The following is a 23,208-nucleotide window of genomic DNA, read 5'->3' as shown; positions in this document are numbered from 1 at the left end:
GGCAGCTTGTGAGGGAAATATACAAATGTCACCACTCTCCACAACAACTGGATCTTCACATTCTGATTTAAACAATACAGATGATTATAATGAGTAAGCTTTTCTAATTTATAACTAAAGCCTCATTTTGGTGCAGTATATAAAGTCATAAAGAAACATAAACCTGGTTTAATTTGGCAACAGCAATGTAGAATTTGACAACAAAATATTACATCTTCTAGTATTTAGTTGATAGGGAGACGGTTACAACTAACTGATGCTACAGTGTATAATTTCCCCAGTTATGCCACTTGCCCTTTCTAGTTGCATTTGTCATATGTATTTATTATAAGTATCCTTATATTTATATTATTATAAGTATTATATTAAGTTATATTTATTATAAGTATCCTTTTCTTTTTCTTGATCTTTAAGGAGCTGCACTATTCCTATGCACTTAAATATTTTTAGATATATAGTTTTATTACATTAGAACTTTTGGGAAGTGTAGAGTAAGACTTAGTAAGTATCTATAAGACCCTGTGTTTTATGCGTCTTCTGAAGGCTTCACTGTTTTTCATCAGTGAAGTTTCTAAAATTTACACTAACAGACATATTTTCTTTGTGTGTGCTGACAAAGAAGCCATGCATCTCTCCTTGTTAAGAACAACACTTAAAAACTTAAATCACATTGTCATGCTGTACGTATAGTAACAAAAACAGTTTGGAGTCTGTGTAGCTACTTCATTTACACGCACAGTTTTTGAGTAGTTGGAGTGATATTTATGCAGTGTTCCCAGGTACGGAATAAATACCCAAACATTTGATCTCTCTTCCCTCGATTTGAAGAGAGATTTCAATGCTGGTGTGGATTTTGTGAAACTGACCCACCTGAATGTGCACCAACATAGGTGGATTCAGCTCAAACCAGTTCCATTTTTGACTGTGTGGTGTCCTTATTTGTAAGTCAAATATAAAAATTTCAGGGTACATAAACAAATGTGACTTGTATCTAAATACAGAACCAAACACCTGCAACCTTAAAGTGATCTTGCTGAATTCATGTTTTGTTATTGCAGGCTCCTTCAGAAAGTCAGTAAAGAATTGGCAGAATGGTATTTCCAAGACGGCCATGCAGTGCTTGCAGCATGTTGCCATCTGGCTGTTGAAAATATAGAGGTAACATTGATTTCCTTATTACATCTCCACATATTGACAGTTTTTTCAAATGTCTGCCACATTCTAAATTCTACTAACTAAACTTATTATTTGCTCTGTATTTATTTGTATTGGTTCTTACAGTATTGAAGTTAGTGGCAAAACTCCATTGTTTTAAATTCAAGATTGTTTTAAATTCAAGGTTTCTCTCATGCATAGAACATGAACATATGTTGTTGTTTAATTGAATTTTAGTAAATAAAGTATTTTATATATTAGAAAATATACAGTACATAAGTACCTTATATATATACATAAGTATTATTGTTTACGGTTTATGCTGACTAAAAAGACCTACTCAGAATTGAAACTCCGTTGTACTACAATGAATGCAATTTCCATCAAATTTGCAATATAAATGAAGCAAATAGGAAAAAAAAAAAAAAAAAAACAACAAACCTCAGCCCAAAAATATGGCTGATCTGTGAGGAACGTTAGTTTTTTGTTTGTAGTTTTACATATTATTTCTTTTCCTCACGGACTTTCCTCTGGAATTTGTTGTTGCTGACCCAATACGTTCTTCCTTCTCTGTCTCCCCAAATGAGTAAAATTCCATCTTAATATGTTGTTGAGAGAAAGCAATAATCAGTTAATGCCTGTATTTCAAAACAGACAAGTTTCAAGTTTTGTATAGTCTCTTAGTGTTTAATATGCTATTATCCCTATCAGGAACTCCAGTTACCCAAAGAGGATATGAACAGGAGAGTCATTCCTGTTTTTTATATTCCCCATTTAATCAAAAGGGGGGAAATATGTACTCTGAATACTACTGTCCTTACCTAGGACAAAAAGGAAACACTATCTTGCTTGTTATGTATGATGTTTAATCTCTCTCAATAAAGGAAGTTTCTGCTAAAGGAAATCTATTTGGTTATTTGAAAACTAATAACACGTGGTATGTGATGGTCTCATTCAAGCGGCCCAAATTTTATAGAAAAGTTGCTTTAATTAATGCTTATTTTGTCCTGTAAAAGGCAGTTTCATAGGTGAATGTCATATGCTTAATGCAGTGAATCCACAAAAATGCTTGTGTCCCTTAATGATATAACTTTTTCATTGAGCAAGCTTGCGATGGCAAACCTGATTCGTGGAAATGAACTGGAGTTGGCAATCAGTGTGGGTACTGTCTTAGGAGAAAATGCAGCGCAAGCAACACATTATGCCCTAGAATTACTAGCAAGAAAATGTATGACAGTAACAACATGGTAAGAATTTTTTTACTCCAAAGATTTATTTATTTTTTTCCCCCTGACCAAAACAATAAAGGTGTTTCTCATTCTGAAACTTATATGTACGCCAGACCGCTATGGGTAGATAGATGTCTGCTTGAGTAAAAATTAGACTTATAAAGCATGGAGAATGCAAATGTTCCACTTTAATCTCAAAATACATTATGTATGCATTGTAAGGGAGAGAAGAGTCTGTGTCATTTGGGGTATGAAATGTGCTGAAAAAGCTAGGTACATACTTGGGCAATAACTAACATAGTAAGTCCTAGTCTGTACTCAGTAAAAATGACTGCTTCAGACAAAGTAAGGCTAGAATTGAATTATAAAGTTCATAAGCACAGAAGTTCAGGTAGAAAAAAAGTGCAAAAGTGATTTTAAGTACTTGCTTTACAATATAAAACCCTAAGAGGCTGACATATTATTTTACGTCTGTATTGGATATACAGTACAGGACAGCTGATAAGATCTAAAGATGAAACAGGTTTACTATTTAATTCTGCAGGAGTAGGTAATTTCTCTGTTGCATATAGGGAAAACTTCATCCCTCTGCTAAACTTTCTCGTCTTCCTCATAGTTGTTTTACTTTGAAGGGTACAGTTTGGGTCTGTTTGTTGTCCACCAGTGAAACAGAAAATCTTGCTAAGATATATTTGGAAGCTGTACAGTGTTTCAGAATTGACATTCAATATACAACATGTGTTTAAACAGATATTTTAATCAAGCCTCAGTTTTGCTGCTAAAGTTGGTATTTGCTCAAGCATCTGGGGGTAGCCTGAGAGAAATATAGTGGAACTCCTTTCTACAGAGCATTTAGCCTACAAAAAGAAGCACTGCAGAAAAAGATATAATAAGAAATGGATGACTTGCTACTTTGGATCCATAATGATTTAGCATGTCCACATCGCACCAAGTCTAACAGAGTTATTCCGGCAACTCCATCTGCATCTTCTAAAGTCTCTGAAGCTCTTTCTCTGTTCTCCCTGCATTCATTGTGAAGATTGTTTCACTTTACCTGCAGTGCTTCCTATTAGAGGGTATTTCATAATGGATGTATATATCCAGTTCCGTAGTTAAAACTTGTTTTGATCTCAGTGCTATAAGAAACACTAGTAAAAGTACAGCATTTACATGTAAGTATGTATATAAAATTTCTGCAAGCCTATGGCATGTCTACATTGCAGTCTACATGAGTACACATAATAAAATTTTAAACTAGTCTGGTGTATGTTGCCCAAGTATACATCTGGATTTATCAGTGTGTTCCATATGCTATACAGAATATCTGTTATAGCTATACCATGCAATCCTTGATTCTGATTTGCAGCCAATACAGCATATTTCTCTATTCTGTAGAAATGAACAAGAGATCCATATTTTGTAATAAAGAGATGCTGACAGCATAGCATAAGTATCCTTTAGTCATCTGCATGCATAAGATGATGAATGGGGAAGCTGGACTTTGAGGGCCTCTGGGCCTATTTGTTGAAGGCCTCGCTTTTTCTCTATACTGATTATTATGCTTAGGGAAATCCACCAATCAAAAGTGTTTCATTGCCGAGAAACAATTGTGTTAATTAACTTAATTCCTCAGGGAATACCAGAAGGCTGATTGCTAATGAAATAAATTATTGATGGAATGCTTTTTTAGAAATGCTCTAAAATATAAAATCCAAACAAAAAAAAAAGTCAAAACCAAAGATGCATACCCTTCCCAACCAATCCAAATCTGCAACCTTGGGAAAACACATGAGCATTTGGGAAAAAATGAGTGAGTTTAACAAGACCATTTTCATTTTATGTGTGTTTAGTGCCTAAATACTGCTAAAATGAACTTCCTTCTGCTATTTAGAAGGCTAGTGGCATTTTCCTTGAAACACTGAATTCTGCATATTCTGACTCAGACACCTTACTTTGTTCTTGAGGCTAACTGTCATTTTTTTACAATCCAATTCTTACAAAAACATTCAAGGTAACACAATTTGAAGCCATTATATGAGGTTTGCTTTGTATTTTTTTGTAATAAACATTTGATTTCAGTTTTCAGCTGAGCAGTTTCTAGTCACTTAAAAAAACAATTACTACATTTGAAGTTGAGTACATGTGACTAACTGGTCTTGAAAATAGTCTAAAAAATTGTGAAATATACTATATTCTGAAAGGGCCTTTCTGTATCTTAGAAAAGTGGCTATTGCATAATAGTAATAATAATAATATAACACATTTTCCAAAGACCTTTTGGCATTAGGTTTGTTAGGTTGTTAAAAGGCATTGGAAAAGATTTCTTTTAAACACAGTCAGCTAACCTGACTATTAGATTTGCTTTTGTAGATGTTCTGTTAGATCTTTCTTCTGTATACAAAGTTAAGAATACAAAACAAAGTTTTGTTCATTACTGTTTCAATGTCTTCCTTTTAGCTCTCCATCACTTGGATACAGGTATTTTGCTTCTTTCTAGAAGGAGAGATTAGAAAACTGTGCGACTTCACTAATGCTAAAAATAAATTTAAAATGTGTCCTCATTATTTAATCATAGATGGGAAGTGGGTTGGAAAGCAGTTACAGATATTGGACAGCAAATTACATTTTTAAGCCAAGGACTGCATTCTGACAAGCCAGGGGAACTCAGTAGGAGATTTTGCCTTACACAGTGGCAAGTCAGTCTTGTGGGTCACAGGAGAAATGATGCCTGCATGAGTAGGAGAGACACAAAACAATAAAAATAATTAGTTATTTACAGCTCAATATGATTTTTTTTTTAAATCATTTGCTAGTATTTACATGCTTTCTCTCCAGCTGCTTCTTGTGTAAAGTAGGGTGGGGAAGTAAACAAATGGTAAGAAGTAGAGAATACTTCAGAAACATCAGTCTGCTAAAGCACATTTTTTTGTGTTTAATCAGAAGGATGAAAATAGGTATCATTCTTTTCTTATATAATCTTTTTATCACAGAAGCTGTAGCCATTCTGAATGGCTGAAAGATGTTTTATGCTGATGTCATGGTGCTCTAAAAGCCTTTTACCCTCAACTTCTGGCAGTTTGACTGAGGATATGGTTTCAGGACAGAGCCACACTATCACCTTTCTTTCAATGGGAGAGGTCCTACTTTCCCTTCTAATCCCTGCTCACGTGTTCTTCCATCTCACTTTGAGGTGGTTCTTACACTTGAGGATTGCACAGTTGTTTAATTCAACCACCTAAAGTAACATTAAAAAAAAAATAATTAGAAATCTCAAAAAAAAAAAAAAGAGACAATTTGATTTTTGCAAGGTAGTGACCTGGATTTGCCTACCTTGTGATGATATGTGCATCAGAGAAATTGATGAGGGATGGGATGATGCCTTTGAAAACTGGAACAAAAAGATATAAGAATTGAAGGGAAGTGGAGATATAAGGGAAGGAAGAGGTAGAACCTCCTTCTTTAGGCCTTAGTAAGCTACTGATTGAAATCTTAAGCCTCATTTATTGTACCAAAAATAGACTCACAGGTTGCTTCTGATCTTCTCTAAAAATAGCCTTTTTTTTTTCCTCCCAGTAAACTCATCTGTGTAGAAGGAAGGTAAAGGGAAAACTGTTTCCTTTTATTACAAACCATCAAGAATAACATGTTGCTTTGTGTTTGTGCAGGGATTTAGCAGCCGATCTTCTTATGATGATTCCTGATAATAAACTGCATTTGGTAAAGCTATGTGCTTTTTATCCTGGATGCATAGCAGAAATAAATGACCTACATGAAAAGGTACAATGAGAAAGAATTTACCTGAATCCTAAAAAGAGGTGTTGTAATGATTTGTTTCTTATTTCAGAACATATAATGCCAAATAAATTTAAGGTGATTTTGTCACTAACATTTTTATGTATGTTCAATACCTTTTTTTCTCTTTTATTCTTTATTGACTTTATTTTCAGTACAAGAACTTTAGTTCTTTAATTCTAGCGTGTGCAGTATTTCCATGGCACAGGTTGCTTCCAGAAGTAGCTTATGATCTTCACCATTATTTGTCAGTAGGATTTATAACTTCCTCCTCACTGAAGTGCAGCCTAATCATGACTTGGCAGATCACCTTTCTGTACTACCCTGAATTGTTTTACATCTTGATGTCTGTAATCTCCTTAAATCCTGCCCCTCCCCTCTCCCCCCCCCCCCCCCCCCTTCGTCTTCAGCAGAGAAGGAGTCTGCGCCACTAACTCCCTCCCTTAAACTCAGGCTGTACATCTTCAAAGGAATAGTAACAAATTCACAAAATCACTAGCAATTGAAGCTGATAGTTACAGAACCTTCTCCTTCAGCAGTGTCATCTCTACTCTAGATGGCTTTTTAATGCCTATTATATGGAGGTATGGCCTTCAAACAATATCTTCAGAGAGTTTGATCTTAATGATGTATACAAGCTTCAGTATTTCTGTGCATCTTAGATGGTTGTTTGAGTATTACAATAATTCTTTAGCAAAAACCTTGTTTTCTAGTGTAATCTTCCTGATGCAGAAGAATGTATGCGATTGGCAGAGACAACTGAGGCAGACGGGGATATATTTGAAGCTATAAAGTACTATCTGTTAAGCACAGAACCAGAGAAGGCTCTCCCTATTGGCATTCAATATGTGAAAGGTACTTAAATGAAGAAACTTCTTTAAGCATAAGTAATTTTTACAGCCTGCCTCTTCAGATATTTTTGTTTCCGTTTTTCAACAGAACAACTTCGTAGCTCAGACTGGACTTTAGATTCAATCTGCCCATATCTTGATCTTCTAAGTTACATACGTACCGAACGATTAGTGTTGCATAAATGTAGCAAGTGAGTATGTTTTACCTGATTATAGAAGTGCAAGTTTAATTAAAGGAAACATTTGGAATAAAAATAACTATAGGTACACATTGTTAATGTATTTTTTGCTGACCAGAAGAGGGCTACAAAAAGATTGCAACAAGCAGGCTAATTCCCAGTATGGAGAATTGAATGTGCAATTCTTCTAAATTTAGCAAGAAGGAAAAGATATTTTTCTTCTTCTTTCTCTGTGAGGCACTTACAATGGGTGAGTCAAGGTTGGCCGTATTTGAAGAAGTTCACTTGGATCACAACTTGTTTCAGTTTCCTGAAGAAAAGGAGTAGTGGTACCACACACAATATGGGTTTTTACGTCAAGGAAAAGTTGGCACTCTTAAAATTAACTCTAAAATATTTGGAGTGCTGTGGTTTGCCTTCCATAAAAAATGTGGTTGAAGCTAGGTCTGGGTATCTGCACAAGTGTATGTGTAAAGAAAGGAGCAGAAAGCTTAACTCTTACCTCTGTTCTGTGGGGAAAATTGACGGTACTGAAAACCATACAAATATGTGAGACAATTTTATTTACATTTTAGAGTTTTATTACGTTAAAATGTCTGAGTGCATTCTTTTCGCAGCTTTATGTGATTGGGCTTATTAACTGTGTTATACTTGCTATTTAAAATTTAATAACTAAAATCAGTACACAGCAGATAAAATCTGTTTTAACAATTATATCACACCACAAAGAAAGTAAACAATCAGCAAACATGTATTACCCATGAAAGAAGGACTGATAAATTAGTTTTTAAAATCATATACTTGAATATAAGTTTAAGGTTTTTGCAAATGCTCGAAATCCTTATTGTTTATGATTAATACTTATCCATTTATAGGTTTCGGAATGAGTTGTTGATTTTGTGTGGTTACATTGGTGCTTTACTTGCTATCAGAAGACAGTACAATAGCATTGTACCTGCACTTTATGAATATACAAGGTAATATTAAGCTTTCAATAACACTTAGGAATCTCAATCCCTATTAAGGTGTATGTCATAGATAGTCCACGCTTCTCCCCCACAAAAAAATCTGAGGTCTCAGTTCTGTGAGTGGTGTATAGTGGTGTACCCATGCCTGCTATGGAGCCTTCTTTACTTTGTTTTTGTGCATTATGTTAATAAAAGTTCTTGAGTTAGCGCAACAAGTTGTGAATTCAGGATTTCACTCAAACTTGTAGTTCTTTATGAAAAACAGATTATTAGAAGTAGATGAATATTCAGCATTGCCTCCATGCATGATTAGAACCGTAACTGTAAATATATAATTTTGTATCAGTGTAGACCACTTGGTGAAGACTTGTTCAGTAACAACAAGGACAAGCTGTGACTGTAGACCTCATGACTTGCTTGATTTCCCACTAAGACACCTGTCTTGACCTTCTGGTACTTGCTAAGCTAATATTCCCTATCTGCAAGCATTTTACTTTGTCTAGCCCACTGACTCCTCTTGACTCAGACCAGCCTAGTCACTTGACTTAACCTGACTTAACTTTACCCACTTGATGTGATCTGGCCCTTTCAACTTGATCTCACCAACTTGACCTGCATGGTGCACTTGACCTGACCTGACTTGGCTTAACCTCACCCACTTGGCCCAACCCGTCTTGACCCTACCTGACCTGTCCCACTTGGTTCACTTGACCTGATCTGACTCCATGTGGCCTGACCCACTTGACCCAATCCAACTTGACCTTACTTGACCCAAGCTGGGTCCCAAACCCACTTTGACTTGACTGACTTGACTCAATCCACTCAACTTGAAAGGAAAAAAAATAAGATCTATAATCTTTATCTTATCTGTTAAATAAAATAGGTTTATATACAATATTTTAGTATTCCTTCATCAAACTTTAACTATTATTTAGTCTTCCTCTCTGATTTGTAAGGACACTGCTGTCCAGATAAGTAATTTCCATTTCTAGCATAACCTCTCCCTCACAATTTGGCACCATCAGATCTTTTTGGTTTTGTCACCCATTTTGCTGTGTAGCAAAGCTATGTCCAAGATGTTGCTGATTTTGTAATGCAGTCTGCTTTGGCATTGCTCCAGCTAATACTGTGACACTACCTGCAGCTTTGGTAAAAATTACAGCTTGTTTATCTCTTCATTGAGAATAAATGTTGCATGTTGTCCAATCCTTTTGAACCCTAAACTGTGAGCTTTCCTGATGTTTTATCAGAATTTTCTACCAACAATAAATAAACAGCATAAATTTAACAGATCTTAGATCTGTGTGTTTGCCCCATTTCTTTGACTCCTCTCCATTACATTCTAGACAGCACTCCTTTCCTCTTAGCCATCGTCATCCCTGAAACCTGAGTGTGCAAACAGGAAAGGAAACAGCACTGGTTTTATTTCTTTTATGAGCCACAGGTTTACATACTGAAAACAACAAGAAATATAAGCTTTTACAGAAGGGCTATTCTGATACGGAAACTAATAGGCTAGTAACAAACAGTCAGAGACTGTGATACTTTGGCTGTCAAGCTTTAAGTTTTCTTGGGATTTAAAGAACCACTGAACAAAACTGCTCTATTTTTTTCTCAGATTGCACAGCATTTTTGGGATTCGTAGGTTTTTAGATTTCAGGCCATCTGAAACTGGACACTTGTATACATACATGCTTAAACTGGACATTTTAAGGCAGTCCAACAGAGATGGAAGCTTGCTGAATTAGGTCTGGTAGTAACTGTCACTTGTATTATATTTTAATTTAAAATAATAACAATAAATCCATTGGAAGTTTTTTGAAACTCTGTTTTCCCCAGGTAATCAGATAAAACAAGGCTATCCCAGAGCATGTATTAAACCACCATCATTGTAACCATATTTTTATCACATTATATATATGCCCTTACTTTTAGTAAACTTGTCATAAGAAAATAAAAGCCTTAAAATATAGAGAGGCCTTAAACAAACAAACAAAACAAAAAAAAAAAAAAAACAAACAGATAATTGAAGAGAAGCTTAATGAAAAAGTATACTTTTTCTAGTATACTAGAATATCTAGTAATGTAATATTTCTATGGTTTTATATTCGTGATTATTATGAAGGATCAAATGCTAAAGTTGCATCAAAATATTTTGATATTACTATTGTCTATCTTATTTTTCTTTCAAGAAAATGTTAATAGAATTAATTTGGACTTTAATTATTTTTATTCCTTTTCAGTCAGCTTTTAAAAAGACGGGAAGTATCTGTACCTTTGAAAATTGAACAGCTCTCTGAGGAATTAGATGCATGGCAAGCTTGTACTCAGTTAAGCAAGTAGGTGCAAAATATGAAATTAGCATGAATGAGACTACTGGCATTTAAATGTTTATTTGTAAATACAGTATTTATCCCTTTGTAAAATTTTAACCTGAATGTAAAAAATTGCTATTATGTGGACATTAATTTCTAATGCATACTATGATGTATGGTTGAAAAATAAGTGTCTTTTGTTCATAGGCATACGGATGAGTTGCCATGCACCCCACCATCTGAATCGCAAAAAATGGTGTATTCGATACTGGTATCACGAATACAAGAGGAGCCTCTGAAAGGAATGACTGGGCCAGACTATGTCACTGGATCAAATCTTCCTAGTCATTCTGATGTTCACATCTCTTGTTTGACTGGGCTAAGGATACAGGTACAGTTTCAGAGAGCCAAGGTATTCTGTCTTGGTGATAGTGTTGGCTAGTTGTGAGGTTACCGTAAGTCTAATGTCTAGCCAGCCCATCATGTGGGAGGAATGTGTTGTCAGAGTAGCAGAAATTAAAGAGGACAAGTGCTGAGATCTGCTGTGTTAGAAAAGCTATATAAAGAATTGTCCAAACTAACGATTGCCCAACTTCCCAAACCAGAACTTTTAAATTTCCATGGGAAAGACAAATTTATTTTGCCAAATGTTCTTTTTAAAGTGGTTTCAACTTATTAACTCCTACCTCACCGCAGTTTAAATTAAAAAAAAATCCTGTTTTTCTGTTTTCAACAACATACTGACATTATTCTATTGTTTGAATTAATCATTATGGAAATGTATAATATAAAACTTAAAATTCATTAATTAAAGCTAAATATTAGAAAAGTAAATATTCAAATATATTTATTTTTCACTTGCATAGGGCTTTATGATCAAAATGTACTAGTCCTTTTAATGCTTCTTTGGTATATGTTGTTATTTTCGCAAAGGGGAAATTGAAGGGCCTGAAAACACTACTCAAAGGCTTCTTTCTCCAAGCACTGCTTCAATGTCAAATTACTCTCTTGTATGAGGCTGAGTCTATTTCCTCTGTCCAGTGCAAGATGCCAGCCCAAAGAATGAGAGAGTTGTTCAAGGATTAAGAGGGATGGTTTTGTATCAGAAATTGGAGATCACAAAATGCTAGTGAGGTCCTTGAGGTAAACAGAATTACAAACTGAGCATCCTCAAGTCTAAAAGATTTGCTGCCAACACCTCCACATTAGACCAGTGGTCTTTGCTATGGCTCAGAGGAAAATACATGCCACGTGTTAGCTGTTGCTAACAGCCACAGAAAGATGTCATTGTTATAATCCATTCGACAAGAATAGCAAATACGGTGTCACCAGTTTGTTGTCTACAATATCCTAATCTCTGGATTAGCAAATATTAGGAGTCATTGCTTTAGGCTGCGGGTCAGCTCACAATTCATTGAGTTAATACTAAGGTATAGTAACCTAATTGCTTGGTTTTACAGTTTTAAGTGGTAAGTTCAGAGAAGAAGGCGCTTAAAACTAAATTGCAGCTTTGACACTGTATTTTATCAGATGAGGAAATCAGCAGATAGCTTTTCTCCCAACAGATAAATCGGTGTTTTGTCCTTCATGTTTTTCATAGTAAACAGTTGAAATTTTCCTGTAGACTGCATGTAGCCTCCGTGCAGGTGTTATATATACATATTTATTTACTTTTAGGATGAAAAAAAATAAAGATCACCACAGATAATTACAGCGAAATATGTACAATATTGTGAAGGGAAAAAAAAATCTTACCTTGGACTCTTATTTTACAGTTAAATTTTGCCTGAATTACTGACAAACATATAGAATACAATTATAAAAATCAAAAAATAGAAAAGATTACAAAATGTTGGGTCTCCAGATTTTAGAAGATAACCAGTTCACTTAACAATTGTGCATTACAAATTCAGTATCAAAGCTTTGAGTTGACTAGGTACTATTTTTGCATAAATTTAGGTGACAGATGTACATCTGATTTTTACATGCTTCTCAGATGCAACAAAATGTGTTTGTCATTCTGGTAGTCTTTACTCAATACTTGTGTACTTTGTTTTTCTTTCCCTCTCCAAACATTTTTGCTGTACAGGGTCCAGTGTTCTTCCTTGAAGATGGAAAATCTGCTATTTCACTGAATGATGCTTTGATGTGGGCCAAAGTGAATCCTTTTTCACCACTAGGAACAGGAATACGACTTAACCCATTTTGATGCAGTGTTTTCCTCTGTTCTTTGTAGTTCTTAGAATAACAGTTTGGGGGTTAATAGCAATTTAACCTTGCTTGTCAAAGGACAGAAAGATGGCAGTTGATCCCTCCTGAAAGGCAATTACTTGGACTTTGAAAACTGTAATATGAGAACAAGAAAAAGATTTCTGTATAAATGTTTGTTGATAATCCAAAGAAAAAGTTATTTGAGAATCCAAAGAGAAAAAGTCCTAACTTAATTGACAGCCATGCCTTTTTTTTAAGTAAGAACTGTTGTCAGACAATGCAGACACATTTCTGTTAAATTTGTGTAAACAAATGCCTTGTAAAGCAAGTAGGCAACTATCTGCACATTATCAAAATACAGATAACAAAACTGTGAAATTCATAAACACACTTTTAAATACATAGTGACTTTATGGATAGCCACTGCAACCCATTTTTAGAATGACTGAAATCCTGCAGCTGATTAACGGTGTCCCCTTTTTTAATTTTAACTAGTCTTTACATACAGAATTCTATAGCAAAAGTAATATTTCAAGTGTTTAGATGATTTTTTCATCTATTACTTATGTGCTTTAATAGCAGTAAAAAGATGTTTAGTAATGTTTTGTTTAGATAGGTTTGAATATCTACATTATAATACTCTATTTTCTAGTAAGTTCGTCTTTGGCAACTGTCCCCATTATAGTTCCCTAACCAGAAACTAAAATGTATAGAAACCTTTTTTTTTTTAAACAGAGGGTTTGTAAGGGACAAACAACTGTATTGAAATTATTTAAATATATTATATACATTTAAAATGTGTTTTCTTTTTACATTTTATATTAGTTATAAATATACATATAGTATGATGGACCAGAAACAAATACTTGTGCATATATTTTTATTTACTAATGCTGTGCTCAAATGGGAAGAAAAATATGTCAATAGAATACTATGAATATTTAAATTTTAAAGATGTATATAGTATGGAATTTAATTATAGGAGAAATCTTATAATTTGAATTATTCACCTGTAGAAAAGATGCCTTGGTTCTTTTCAGCTTGATGGCACTCAGTCAGAAATCTACGTAACCCATTGTTACATTTTTTGCTGCCTCTTTAAAATAAATTTTAAAATCCCGCTAGTTATATAAAATATAAAGAAGTTACATTTAGAAATTGGCAGAATTATTTCTAGAGCAACTCCTGTAAAATCAGAAGTAACACAAGGTCTTTTTAATAGACCTTATCCAAGACAACCCTCAATAGGTCAGTAAGCAATACCCTCATCTAACTAGAAATAACAATGCCACCATTCCAAAAAGGTGGGATGGAGATTAGAAATCAACAAATCCTATCTTTTTTTTCTATTTTTAAAAGGTTAAGATTCCATTTTGTCTGTTTTAGAATATTATTACAGGATTTCTGGTATAAGAATATGTTGGAAAAAATCATAGCTGCTTTGTAATCTATACAAAAACATTTCTGTACATACCTAGGTGTTAGAACAATTTTTCACTTTTTGCAGGTATTGTTTGGAAAATGTTTTCCTTTGTTCAACCCTGTGGAGCTTGGGGAATTAAGAGTTGGATTTCAGAAATAAAAATTCATAGTTTGTGAAATAATTTTCCAGCAGTCAATATCTGATGGGTTGCTTGAAAGACTGTTACCCTTTAGTACACATGAGATTGTGTAATTTAATATAAAATTGGAGAGCAAAGGTAAGAACTGAATGTGCAACCCTATGTCTGATGATAGGATCTGAAAGATTGACTCTACTGCCACTCAGCTGTATTTCAAAACTTATGCTGTGTCTTAAGGATTTTTACGAATACATCATAGTTCAAATACCTTAGAAGACGTAGTATTACTGCATCAATTGTTGTGCCTAAGTTGTGCCTTAACATGGAGTCTTAGACAAATTTACTCCCTCATTAAACTAGAGAGTGAGGGTTAATAATTGTTTCATTGTTGAAATACAAAAATTAAGTCAAAGGGCACTTTTTATATTGGGATCCATCAGGTAACAGTCATTGTGAATAAAATGAGGTTGCATTTTCTTTAACATAATTGTACCCCATCTGGTGAGTGAGGGGAACATGCAAAAAAAAGTTAAGTGTGTCTGCTGCTAAAACTGGTTGCAACTGTCAAAACATAGCTACATTATTTTCAAAAAGAATTTCAGGTTGTTTGTTAATGTGTGACTTCATTGTCCAGCACAGCTAGTCAAATACAAGTATTTTGCTTTAATATTAAAGAATCCTTTGTCTTCAAACAATTGTTTGACTCTTCTGTAAAAATCAGTATTTCTGTTTGAATGAAATTTAGCAAGCTATATACCAAGTGTTTCCTAGTAACTATAAATCTCAGTATACCTAAGGTAAGATTTTTTTACATGATTGTATCCCTATAAAATCATTGTTCTATTGAAAGAATCTGACCACTGTTAAAAGAGTGTCTGTAAGCTTCACAGGCTGTATAGCCAAAGGTGAGATCCTCAGAACAGAACACCCTCCTAGGTGGGTTCCAAAATGGTTAAAAAAAAAAAAAAAAGACAAACTATGAACTCTTCCCATTGCAAACACTGCCTTTAAAAGTTAGATATGACACTTTAAATCCATCTTGTTGAACTCTTCATTGGGAAAAAATATAAAATCCCAAATTGCAATAATTTAAGATTACACTAATGCAAGAAACTGCCTTCATTCTTTCCAGAGAAATTAAACTACGAAGTCTAGATACCTGTTTTTTCAGACTAGGTATTAGTATTTTTAAAATGTGAAGCTTTTATGTTTATATAGAAAAGAAATAAAATCCAGAATTAACTTTGCTTTAGTTAAAATTACTAGAACAACAGGAGGAAAAATAAAGCTTCCTTCCTTTTTAAAAAAGAAAAAGCATTTGTGAAGATCTTGTCTTCAAGTCTTCGTATACTTCCATGTAGTAGTTATACTTTGTGGGTTCTGATCTTGTATCAATATCATCTGTATCAGAAAATTATACTGATAAATATCAACTAATAAGAAATGAAGCTGAAAAGGAAACTAGGCAATATTATAGAAACAAGTAAATTAAACTATTGTTAAAATAAATAATAACAAAAGCTGTATTGTAGAATGTGACTACAATTAAACCAGGTTTTTCAATTTATTTGGCTTAAAATAGAATTGTTCCCTAACAGGCAGTAAACTTAGATTTCTCTTTGTTGATTATACAGTCAACAGAACTGTAAATAGAATGAGGTTTGTGTTTCAAAGTTCCATATCTCTGTGGTTAATCTGTTCAGTGGTATCCTGGAAGGTGCTAAATAACCATCATAACAGAGCATCTGTCAGCTTGTTTCTCTTGGAGTTCTTCAGAATGCACATCTGTTTTGTCTCTCTTTCCTGAGGAATCTAGAAGCAAGTCAGAAAAAAATGTAAAATTATTTTTTAAAAAAGGGGTTTGTGTGTGAAGATTAGAAGTATTAAAATGCCATAATTTAAAGGTCAAAGCATTGTTTTAATCAGATTTAAATGTAGCGTACAAACTTAGGTTAAGCTTTTAAAGAAGGCCTCATTTTCCCCTGTGAAGGCACCATTTTAGCCCTACAGATAAAGTCAAAGCTCTACTATTTTCTGAGGGTATGTTTGTTTAAATCCATACTGACTATCCTTGATGGGAAAATGGAAGAACATATACAAACAAGCTGTAAACTGATCAGTCAGCTCAATTTGTGACTACTATCAGTACCCAAAACAGCCCAACAAGATGACATCTGTGTGCCTAGGGCCATCATGTGGTTCAGCGTACCTACACGCTAGGCTTAGTAATTTGCTACAGAGCTGACTATGCTGATTCAGTTCCCACTTTTTCAGGACTAAAGTCTACAGTTCCCTATGCAGGCAAGATTATTGCTTAAGTGAGGACCACATCTACCCATTCACACTTTCAACAAAATGAAGATCTCCATTACGTAACAGGAGCAGAAAAAAAATGATTTCAGTATGGTGAACATATGCAAAATAAAGTTCTGAGGAAAGTAAGAGAAGCACTTCTGAATATCAGAATAACTTCTGCAGATGCAAGACCAGAGAAAACCCTGAAGCAATTTTATGTTAAAAGAAAAAAAATAAATAAATACTGCCAAATCCCTCTAAGCCTTCTATTTTCTAAGAAATTGTAGATGATTTCTTCCAAGTTTTTAAACATGGAATCTCTTGGTTGCCTGTATAGCAAAAGTACACCAAAACCACCCAACATTATAATCTGAAAAGATTAAATTGAAAACTTAAATGATGTGAGAAACAAACTTACATGATGGAGCAAACACTTTCTCCTTTGGGATACTAGCTATATTTGTAGAGGACGTTGTGCAGTTAAGATGGTAAACTGTACGATGTCTGAAACTTCGTTTAATGTTAAACCGTCCTTTAAAGCAAAAATCACAAGTTGTTCATTTCAGCAGTATGTCAAGCATCTGACCACTTAGTTGATCAATTCCCCAGTTTAGTTGAAAACAGTTACCATCCCTGTCCCCCCACTTGACTTAGACACCCAGACAACCATGGCAGCTGTATAAAAATAAAATAAATCCTCTAAAGAGAAGGGGGAATATTAAACAGGTCGTATAGTAAAAATTCACTATATCTTCTTTTCAAACATAATATTTTTTGTATGTTCAAAAATAAAATGAATTTTAGCATTTTTGGACACAATATGCATATTAAAGAGATAAAATGTTGAGATTGCACAGGTATGTCTTGAAACCACACATTCTGAATTTCAACAATTTCAAAATATTTCAAGAGTATAATCATTAAGTCATTGTAGTTAAACATATTACTTGGCAAAGTAGGTCCTCTACTGGAGAAAACAAAAAACAATAGAAAAAAAAATGAAAACTTTATACATTCTGATGCGGATCCAGAACAAATTCTTTGTTTGATGTCTGTTGATCAGAATACTCGAGCCTCTTCAAACATGTTAAAGATTAAGTTAGAAGAAACGCTATTTGAAATGTGATTTCCAATTTCTGTCTGCATAAGCTTTGTTTACTCCTGCAACTATCATTGATATCAAGAAGCTGGAAGAACTCTCAGAACTCATACTCCCAGTACATGCAATGCACAAAACAGAAAAAATTAGAAGAGACCTCAGCCTTGGTCTATGGCATAGAAGAGACCAATCCTGGAATGTTAGGCTCAGATTTGGTGCCAGCATTTTCAGAAGGATACTGAAAATTCACAGTATAGAAAAAGGCTTCAATATGAAAACAAACCAGAGAACTCAAATCTATTTTGTGAAATGCAATGGGCATAGGTTTGATGTTTTTTAATTGATGCAGAGCATCTTTGACCAAAGGAGGTTGAACTACATAGCCTGATGATCTCTTCAAACCTCAAAATGGGTGAACTGGTTGCGATGAGACTGATCCATGACTGATGTATGTGCAAACATCTGCAAGACTGAGTTTTTTTAAAGGTCTTATCCTTTGTCTTGCAGAAGCAAGAGCAATAAACATTACAATGAACAGAATTATAATAATTGATTTTAAAAATGTTTTTGCACTGTTGAAGATCATTTGATAATGCCAGTGAAAGGCAACAACTGGTCTGATTCCTTATCCAGGTAAGTTAAATTAACCTAATAAACAAAAGGAAGAAATAATCAGCTGTTATATTATCCTTTCACATTATTTTATAGCTGAAGAAACCCAATTCTTTTCCACTTCTCATACATCATGTGCACCAGCCTTCTAACCACCTTGGTGGCCCTTCCTGGACTGACTCCAGAATGATAACCTGTTTTGTACTGGGTAGTACAAAACTGAGGACAGTACTCCACATGCAGTCTCTTAAGTGCCATAAAGGGGCTAAAAATCAATTCCCAAACCACTGACATATTATTCTGTTACTAGCAACCCAAGATGTTGCTGGCCTCCACTGCTGCAAGGGCACTATTCAACTTGTCCACCAGGAACCTTTCTGTGCAAAGCTCCTCTCTAAGCGGCTGCCTGCAGCCCGTAGCAGTGCATAGGTTACTCCATTCGCACGGCAGGACTTTGTGATGAGCATCACATCCTGTCAGCCCATTTCTCCAGCCTGCTGTGGTCTCTCTCAACGTGAAGGGACCTTCATCCAGCGTGCCAGTCACTCCCCCACTTGCTATGAGCGCCCTCCATCCCACCATCCAGGTCACTGATAAAGACATTAGGCAGTGCTAGCCCAAAAAGTGATATCTGAGGGAAGTCACTCGTAACTGGCCATCGTCTAGACTTTGTCTACAATCAGTCCCTTGAATCTGACACTCCAGCCAATTTTCCATCCATCTCATCAATCACTTTTCCACTCTATGTCTCAGTAGTCTGACTGTAAGAATACTGCGGGTCTTTGCTAAAGGCAAGATATACAACATCCACTGCTATCCCCATGAACCCAGAGCTGTTTATTTCTTCAAAGAATAACAGTGGCAAGTTATAGCATCTCTGGGTATTGCTTCAACAAAGAAGAGTGAAGGAACTTGGCAGCTTCTTTCAGTAATACGAAGTATCAGAGGGAAGTATTAATTGTGTTAATGGTGGAAGTGTAATTAAAATTAAATTTGACTCCAATAACATAACATTGATATACTACCCAAGGAACGTTGAATGCAGCCACACAGTGGTCATCAACCACAAAACTTCAGAAAAAAATTCAAAGACTGTACTCACAACCCAATGCATCACATCTAAAGGTTCTCACAGTACTCCCCAGCCACATTGAGGCAAGCGAGACAAAGACAACCAAAGCAGGCCTGCTACTTGCTGTCTTCAGCTGCTGTTCAGAAATTCTGAGCTGTAGCTGTGGGAAAATGTGGCTGTCCCAACCTCTGGTCCTGCTTGAGGAAAATAAAAAAACAAGAGAAACACTCACGTGGATCCTCTTCCCTCTCTTGCATTCTCATTCTCATATGCATATTACTGATGGCATTAGCCTTCTGTCTGTTTATGGTAACACTGGGTTCCATCATTATTTCTGTCAGCCTAATGTTATTCTTGATAGCCTTGGAAGCTGTTGATCTGGCAACCATTGGTAACTGTGTCTGGTAACAGTAGTCTGTAAAATCAATCTCCCTGTCCTGAAGGCTTTTAATACTGGGGGTTAAAAAAAAAAAAAAAAGTGTTTGGGAATTAATTACAGTAAGAAATGGCTAAATATTAGTTGTTACTGTTCTATAATGTATGTTATTTTCATTTTCAACAAATAGAAACCAATACACAAACTAATAGCTTGACCAAAATGATATGTAAAGAGCCAGTCCAGGAGCTGAACTGAATCAAGAAGCAGTCAGTACCCAGGGCTGTGGGCTCAATCCACTCAGTTACAGCTCCTCAAGCTCTTCTTTCAGAGTCAAATTTCACTTTAAAATACATTTTTCATTTATGACTGTGCTATTTCTTGCCAAATTAGGATACAATAAGAAACGTTGATTGATCAACACCGTTGAAGCCATCTATAGGCATCATCGACTCACCATCTGTTTGTTAGCATGGAGTAGATGTCCTGCACCAGCCTTTCTGCTGCTCCTGGTTTGCAGTGAATTGTTCCCTCTATCAGTTCCTGGGCCACGCTGAGGTTGTGTTTTGCAAAAAACTTTATGCAACAGAAAAAAATATATATATATACATATATATACACACACACGTATCTTTGTGCATGACCAAGTGCAAAGATGCCTGTCTTGTTTGAATTTGTTACCCCAAATGAAATTTTTCTTGTTGACCCATGAAAGGTTACTTCACCAAGACGAGCTTTCAGCACGAAATTTGTACCAACCAAGAGGACAACAAGCCCAGAATTCCCGACAGCAGCAGCTTATCCCAATTGTGCCAGTTTTACACACCTCATTCTTGTGGAGCGGCAGCTCAAAATGACAAATGACATACTTTAGACCTCGTTAAGAAGCCACAAACTGCCCATTAAAATTTTAGGGGGCGGGGAGGGGGGGCATAACGCGTTGCAGGGCGAAGCCCTCACCCGCCGCAGCCGGGCCCAGTTGCTCAGCTTGGCGGGCAGCGAGCTGCCGGTCCCGCAGGCGCGGCTCCGGATCTCGAGGGGGAAGTAGCGCGCCATGATCTCCACCACCAGGTACCCGTTGGAGAAGTCCCTGCCGAGACAACACGAAGGGGCGCTGGCACCGGCTCCCGTTCCCCCCCCCCCCCCCCCCCCACTTTGCCCGGCCCGGCCCGGCGCACCTGCGGCAGTGCCTGGGGCAGGCGGGGAGGTCGAGGCTCTGCAGCCAGCGGAGCACAGCGCGGGGCAGCCCGGGCTGACGGGGAGCCATGGCGGCGCCGAGACGCGCTCCTCGCCTCACGGCAACGGCCGCAACGGGCGGGGCCGCGCGGCGGGCGGCGCTGTGGCGCTGCCAGCGCCGCGGAACGGGACGGGCTTCCTCGCCCCGCTGTTCCCCGTGCGGCCGCACTTCACCTTTGTTTTATTCATACAGAGGTATGGCAGCTGGCGAAAAAGGAACCTTGTAAGACTGGCTGTGTTGTAGTAGTTTCTTTGCCAGGGTTCTGGCTTCGTTTAGTGTTTGTTTCAGGTCTGATTCCTCATGTTTTAATACATTAGCTAAAATTTACCTCATGCTAAGAGTTCAACCCATCAGAGCCCCATTGTACAAACGTGACAGTTTTCTTCAATTTCTGACTAAACAAAGGATCATTTTTTGGAAGGGATTTTACTGACCCCTAAGGTCGGTTGTTTTGTTAGCGTGTGTTTCTGGTATGTGGCATTAGAGTGGTCTGATCTGCCAAGGACCTGTTCCACTATGCAGTCCTGCCAGGGCAACAACCCACATTCCCTATTTTGTTTGTCCCTGTTACATAGTAACAGAAGCCGTGCCTGTCCAACTTGGGGCAGTTGGCTCAAGTGACTCTATTTTCATATTATTATCTGGTAGCAAAAGATTAAAGATTATGTGGAGAACTGCATGTTACCTGAGATTAAAGACATAAAAGTACTACTGCCAGCTGGTTGTGGTTTAGTCTCCCTGCTAGGCTACCATTCTGTAGAAGTAAAGAGGAAGCAGTTCCCAGTAGCTGCAAGCACTTAAAATGATCTCGTTTGCTTTTTGGATGATTGCAGGGATCAGTGGCAATAGACACTGCAAATGCTGTGAGCATGTGAACAAACCTAGGGGTGGTGAAATGAGATGGTAGGCACTGTAATGTGACTCTCAGCAAAACTAACGTTTTTTCATGCCACTTTTCCTGAGTCAAATCTGAAAATCTCACAGCTGAAGATGAGAGCCTGAGTGATCGTGTTCCATATATAAATGCCCAGTGGTGCTGTGGTTGGCTTGGCACTATCCTGTTTCTTGAAGTAATACACAGTAATGGTGTTATACAGAAAACCAAGAAATTACTAGTTTCTGGGTGCAAAACAAAACTACCAAACTTGCTCACTATGTACTCTAACTTCTGTTAAGAAGAGTATGCACAATATGGGGTCCTAACCCATCTAACCTTCCTTTAGAGGGACCCCAGAAGAGGCTCCCACTGGAGCTTTTTGCAAGGACCAGATGTAAATTAATATTCCTTGTAACAGGGATAAGGGTCAGAAAGCTGGATTTTATTAGGTGGACATAAATTAGCAACTGAGTAAGCATTCTTCTTTGTGAAAACTTCCTCTATAGTTAGTTCCTCGCTTAGCATCTTTCCATACTAATGTAACTACTGAAAGGAGTCACTGAAAAGGAATGGAAGAAGGTGAATCATGAGGGCAAGTGGTAAAATTTCAGGTATCATGCTTTGGTTCACAGGAACTGAGTGCCTGTCACTTAGGAAGTTCTCAAATGAAGATCAAATTAAAAGACAAAATTAGGAGTGCTATATTTTGATTATCTAGTCAGATCACCTTTTTTGCTCGGACTGGTTATCATTACCATGCAAGAGCATGAGTGCAGTAAAAATCCTTTGGATTTTCTGATGTCTCCTGGAGCTGTCTGCATCCCTTCTCTGGCTAAAGAGTTGAAAAATATAATTTCATTATGGTCACGGAAATGCCTGCATCCTGGGATTCTGAAACACATTTTTTGGAGTTGGGAACCTGTTTATGAAATAGACAGTAGAAGAAGTAATAGCTTTTTCACAGTGAGACCTGCCACATTACAGGGAATTGATGTATTTCCAGAGCCTTGCATCTACCTCCTGAACTTCAGGTTGAAGATGTAGTAGCCTTAAGAAACCTTGCAGATGCCCTACAATAATGTATTTCTCTGAGGCAAATAACTAATATATCCCTAAGTTATGACAGAGTACTGTTATGAAAAGGTATGGAAAGAGCCCAAAGAATCCTGTTACAAGAGGGTACCAGAAAGTATCTCAGAACTAAGGCTTCTGAGGAGTATTCTCCTAGAATTTGTAGACTTGTAACTTTACTAATTTTTAAATTAGAGAATCTACAAATTATGCATGGCTGGAAAAAAAAAGTTCATAGCACAGAACTCCAGTTCACAGCACAGGCAGTAAGAAAGTATTAAGGAAAATTTTCACTGTCGTTAATGAA

The 23,208-nt window shown here is 36.3% G+C and overlaps 2 protein-coding genes across 9 annotated transcripts in view; one reads left to right on the top strand and one right to left on the bottom strand.

Moving 5' to 3' along the window:
• Positions 1-14,957, top strand: part of WDR17 (WD repeat domain 17) — a 62,185-nt gene extending 47,228 nt beyond the window's left edge. For 7 of the 8 annotated variants that reach the window (XM_080590492.1, XM_080590491.1, XM_080590488.1 and 4 more), the window contains 10 exons: positions 2-93; positions 1,059-1,158; positions 2,263-2,402; positions 6,050-6,161; positions 6,890-7,031; positions 7,116-7,218; positions 8,082-8,183; positions 10,418-10,513; positions 10,697-10,880; positions 12,579-14,957. In XM_080590492.1, the coding sequence (XP_080446618.1) occupies positions 2-93; positions 1,059-1,158; positions 2,263-2,402; positions 6,050-6,161; positions 6,890-7,031; positions 7,116-7,218; positions 8,082-8,183; positions 10,418-10,513; positions 10,697-10,880; positions 12,579-12,698 (1,191 nt within the window). In that variant the 3' untranslated portion in view covers positions 12,699-14,957. The remainder of the gene's footprint in view (position 1; positions 94-1,058; positions 1,159-2,262; positions 2,403-6,049; positions 6,162-6,889; positions 7,032-7,115; positions 7,219-8,081; positions 8,184-10,417; positions 10,514-10,696; positions 10,881-12,578) is intronic. The other variant, XM_080590490.1, reaches the window with a different exon arrangement.
• Positions 14,958-15,802: 845 nt separating this feature from the next.
• Positions 15,803-21,777, bottom strand: SPATA4 (spermatogenesis associated 4). The gene is made up of 6 exons (XM_080590518.1): positions 20,895-21,777; positions 20,677-20,806; positions 20,174-20,292; positions 19,573-19,793; positions 16,976-17,089; positions 15,803-16,074 (listed from the first exon to the last, which is right to left on the bottom strand). The coding sequence occupies exons 1-6, from the start codon at positions 20,981-20,983 to the stop codon at positions 15,983-15,985; spliced, it is 765 nt and encodes a 254-aa protein (XP_080446644.1). The 5' UTR covers positions 20,984-21,777; the 3' UTR covers positions 15,803-15,982.
• Positions 21,778-23,208: the final 1,431 nt, after the last annotated feature.

This window comes from Anser brachyrhynchus, assembly GCF_964034855.1.
Source record: "Anser brachyrhynchus genome assembly, chromosome: 4".
Taxonomy (NCBI): domain Eukaryota; kingdom Metazoa; phylum Chordata; class Aves; order Anseriformes; family Anatidae; genus Anser; species Anser brachyrhynchus.
This window is presented reverse-complemented; position numbering and strand designations above follow the sequence as displayed.

What these genes read in the sequence shown, in the direction of transcription:
- SPATA4 (XM_080590518.1), bottom strand. Translation starts at nt 20,983, where the DNA reads ATGGCTCCCCGTCAGCCCGGGCTGCCCCGCGCTGTGCTCCGCTGGCTG. An exon ending in TCCATGCTAACAAACAGATG is followed by an intron (nt 19,794 to 20,173) that starts GTGAGTCGATGA and finishes TTTAACCCCCAG; the next exon opens with TATTAAAAGCCTTCAGGACA. An exon ending in GAAAGTGTTTGCTCCATCAT is followed by an intron (nt 16,075 to 16,975) that starts GTAAGTTTGTTT and finishes ACTTGCTTCTAG; the next exon opens with ATTCCTCAGGAAAGAGAGAC.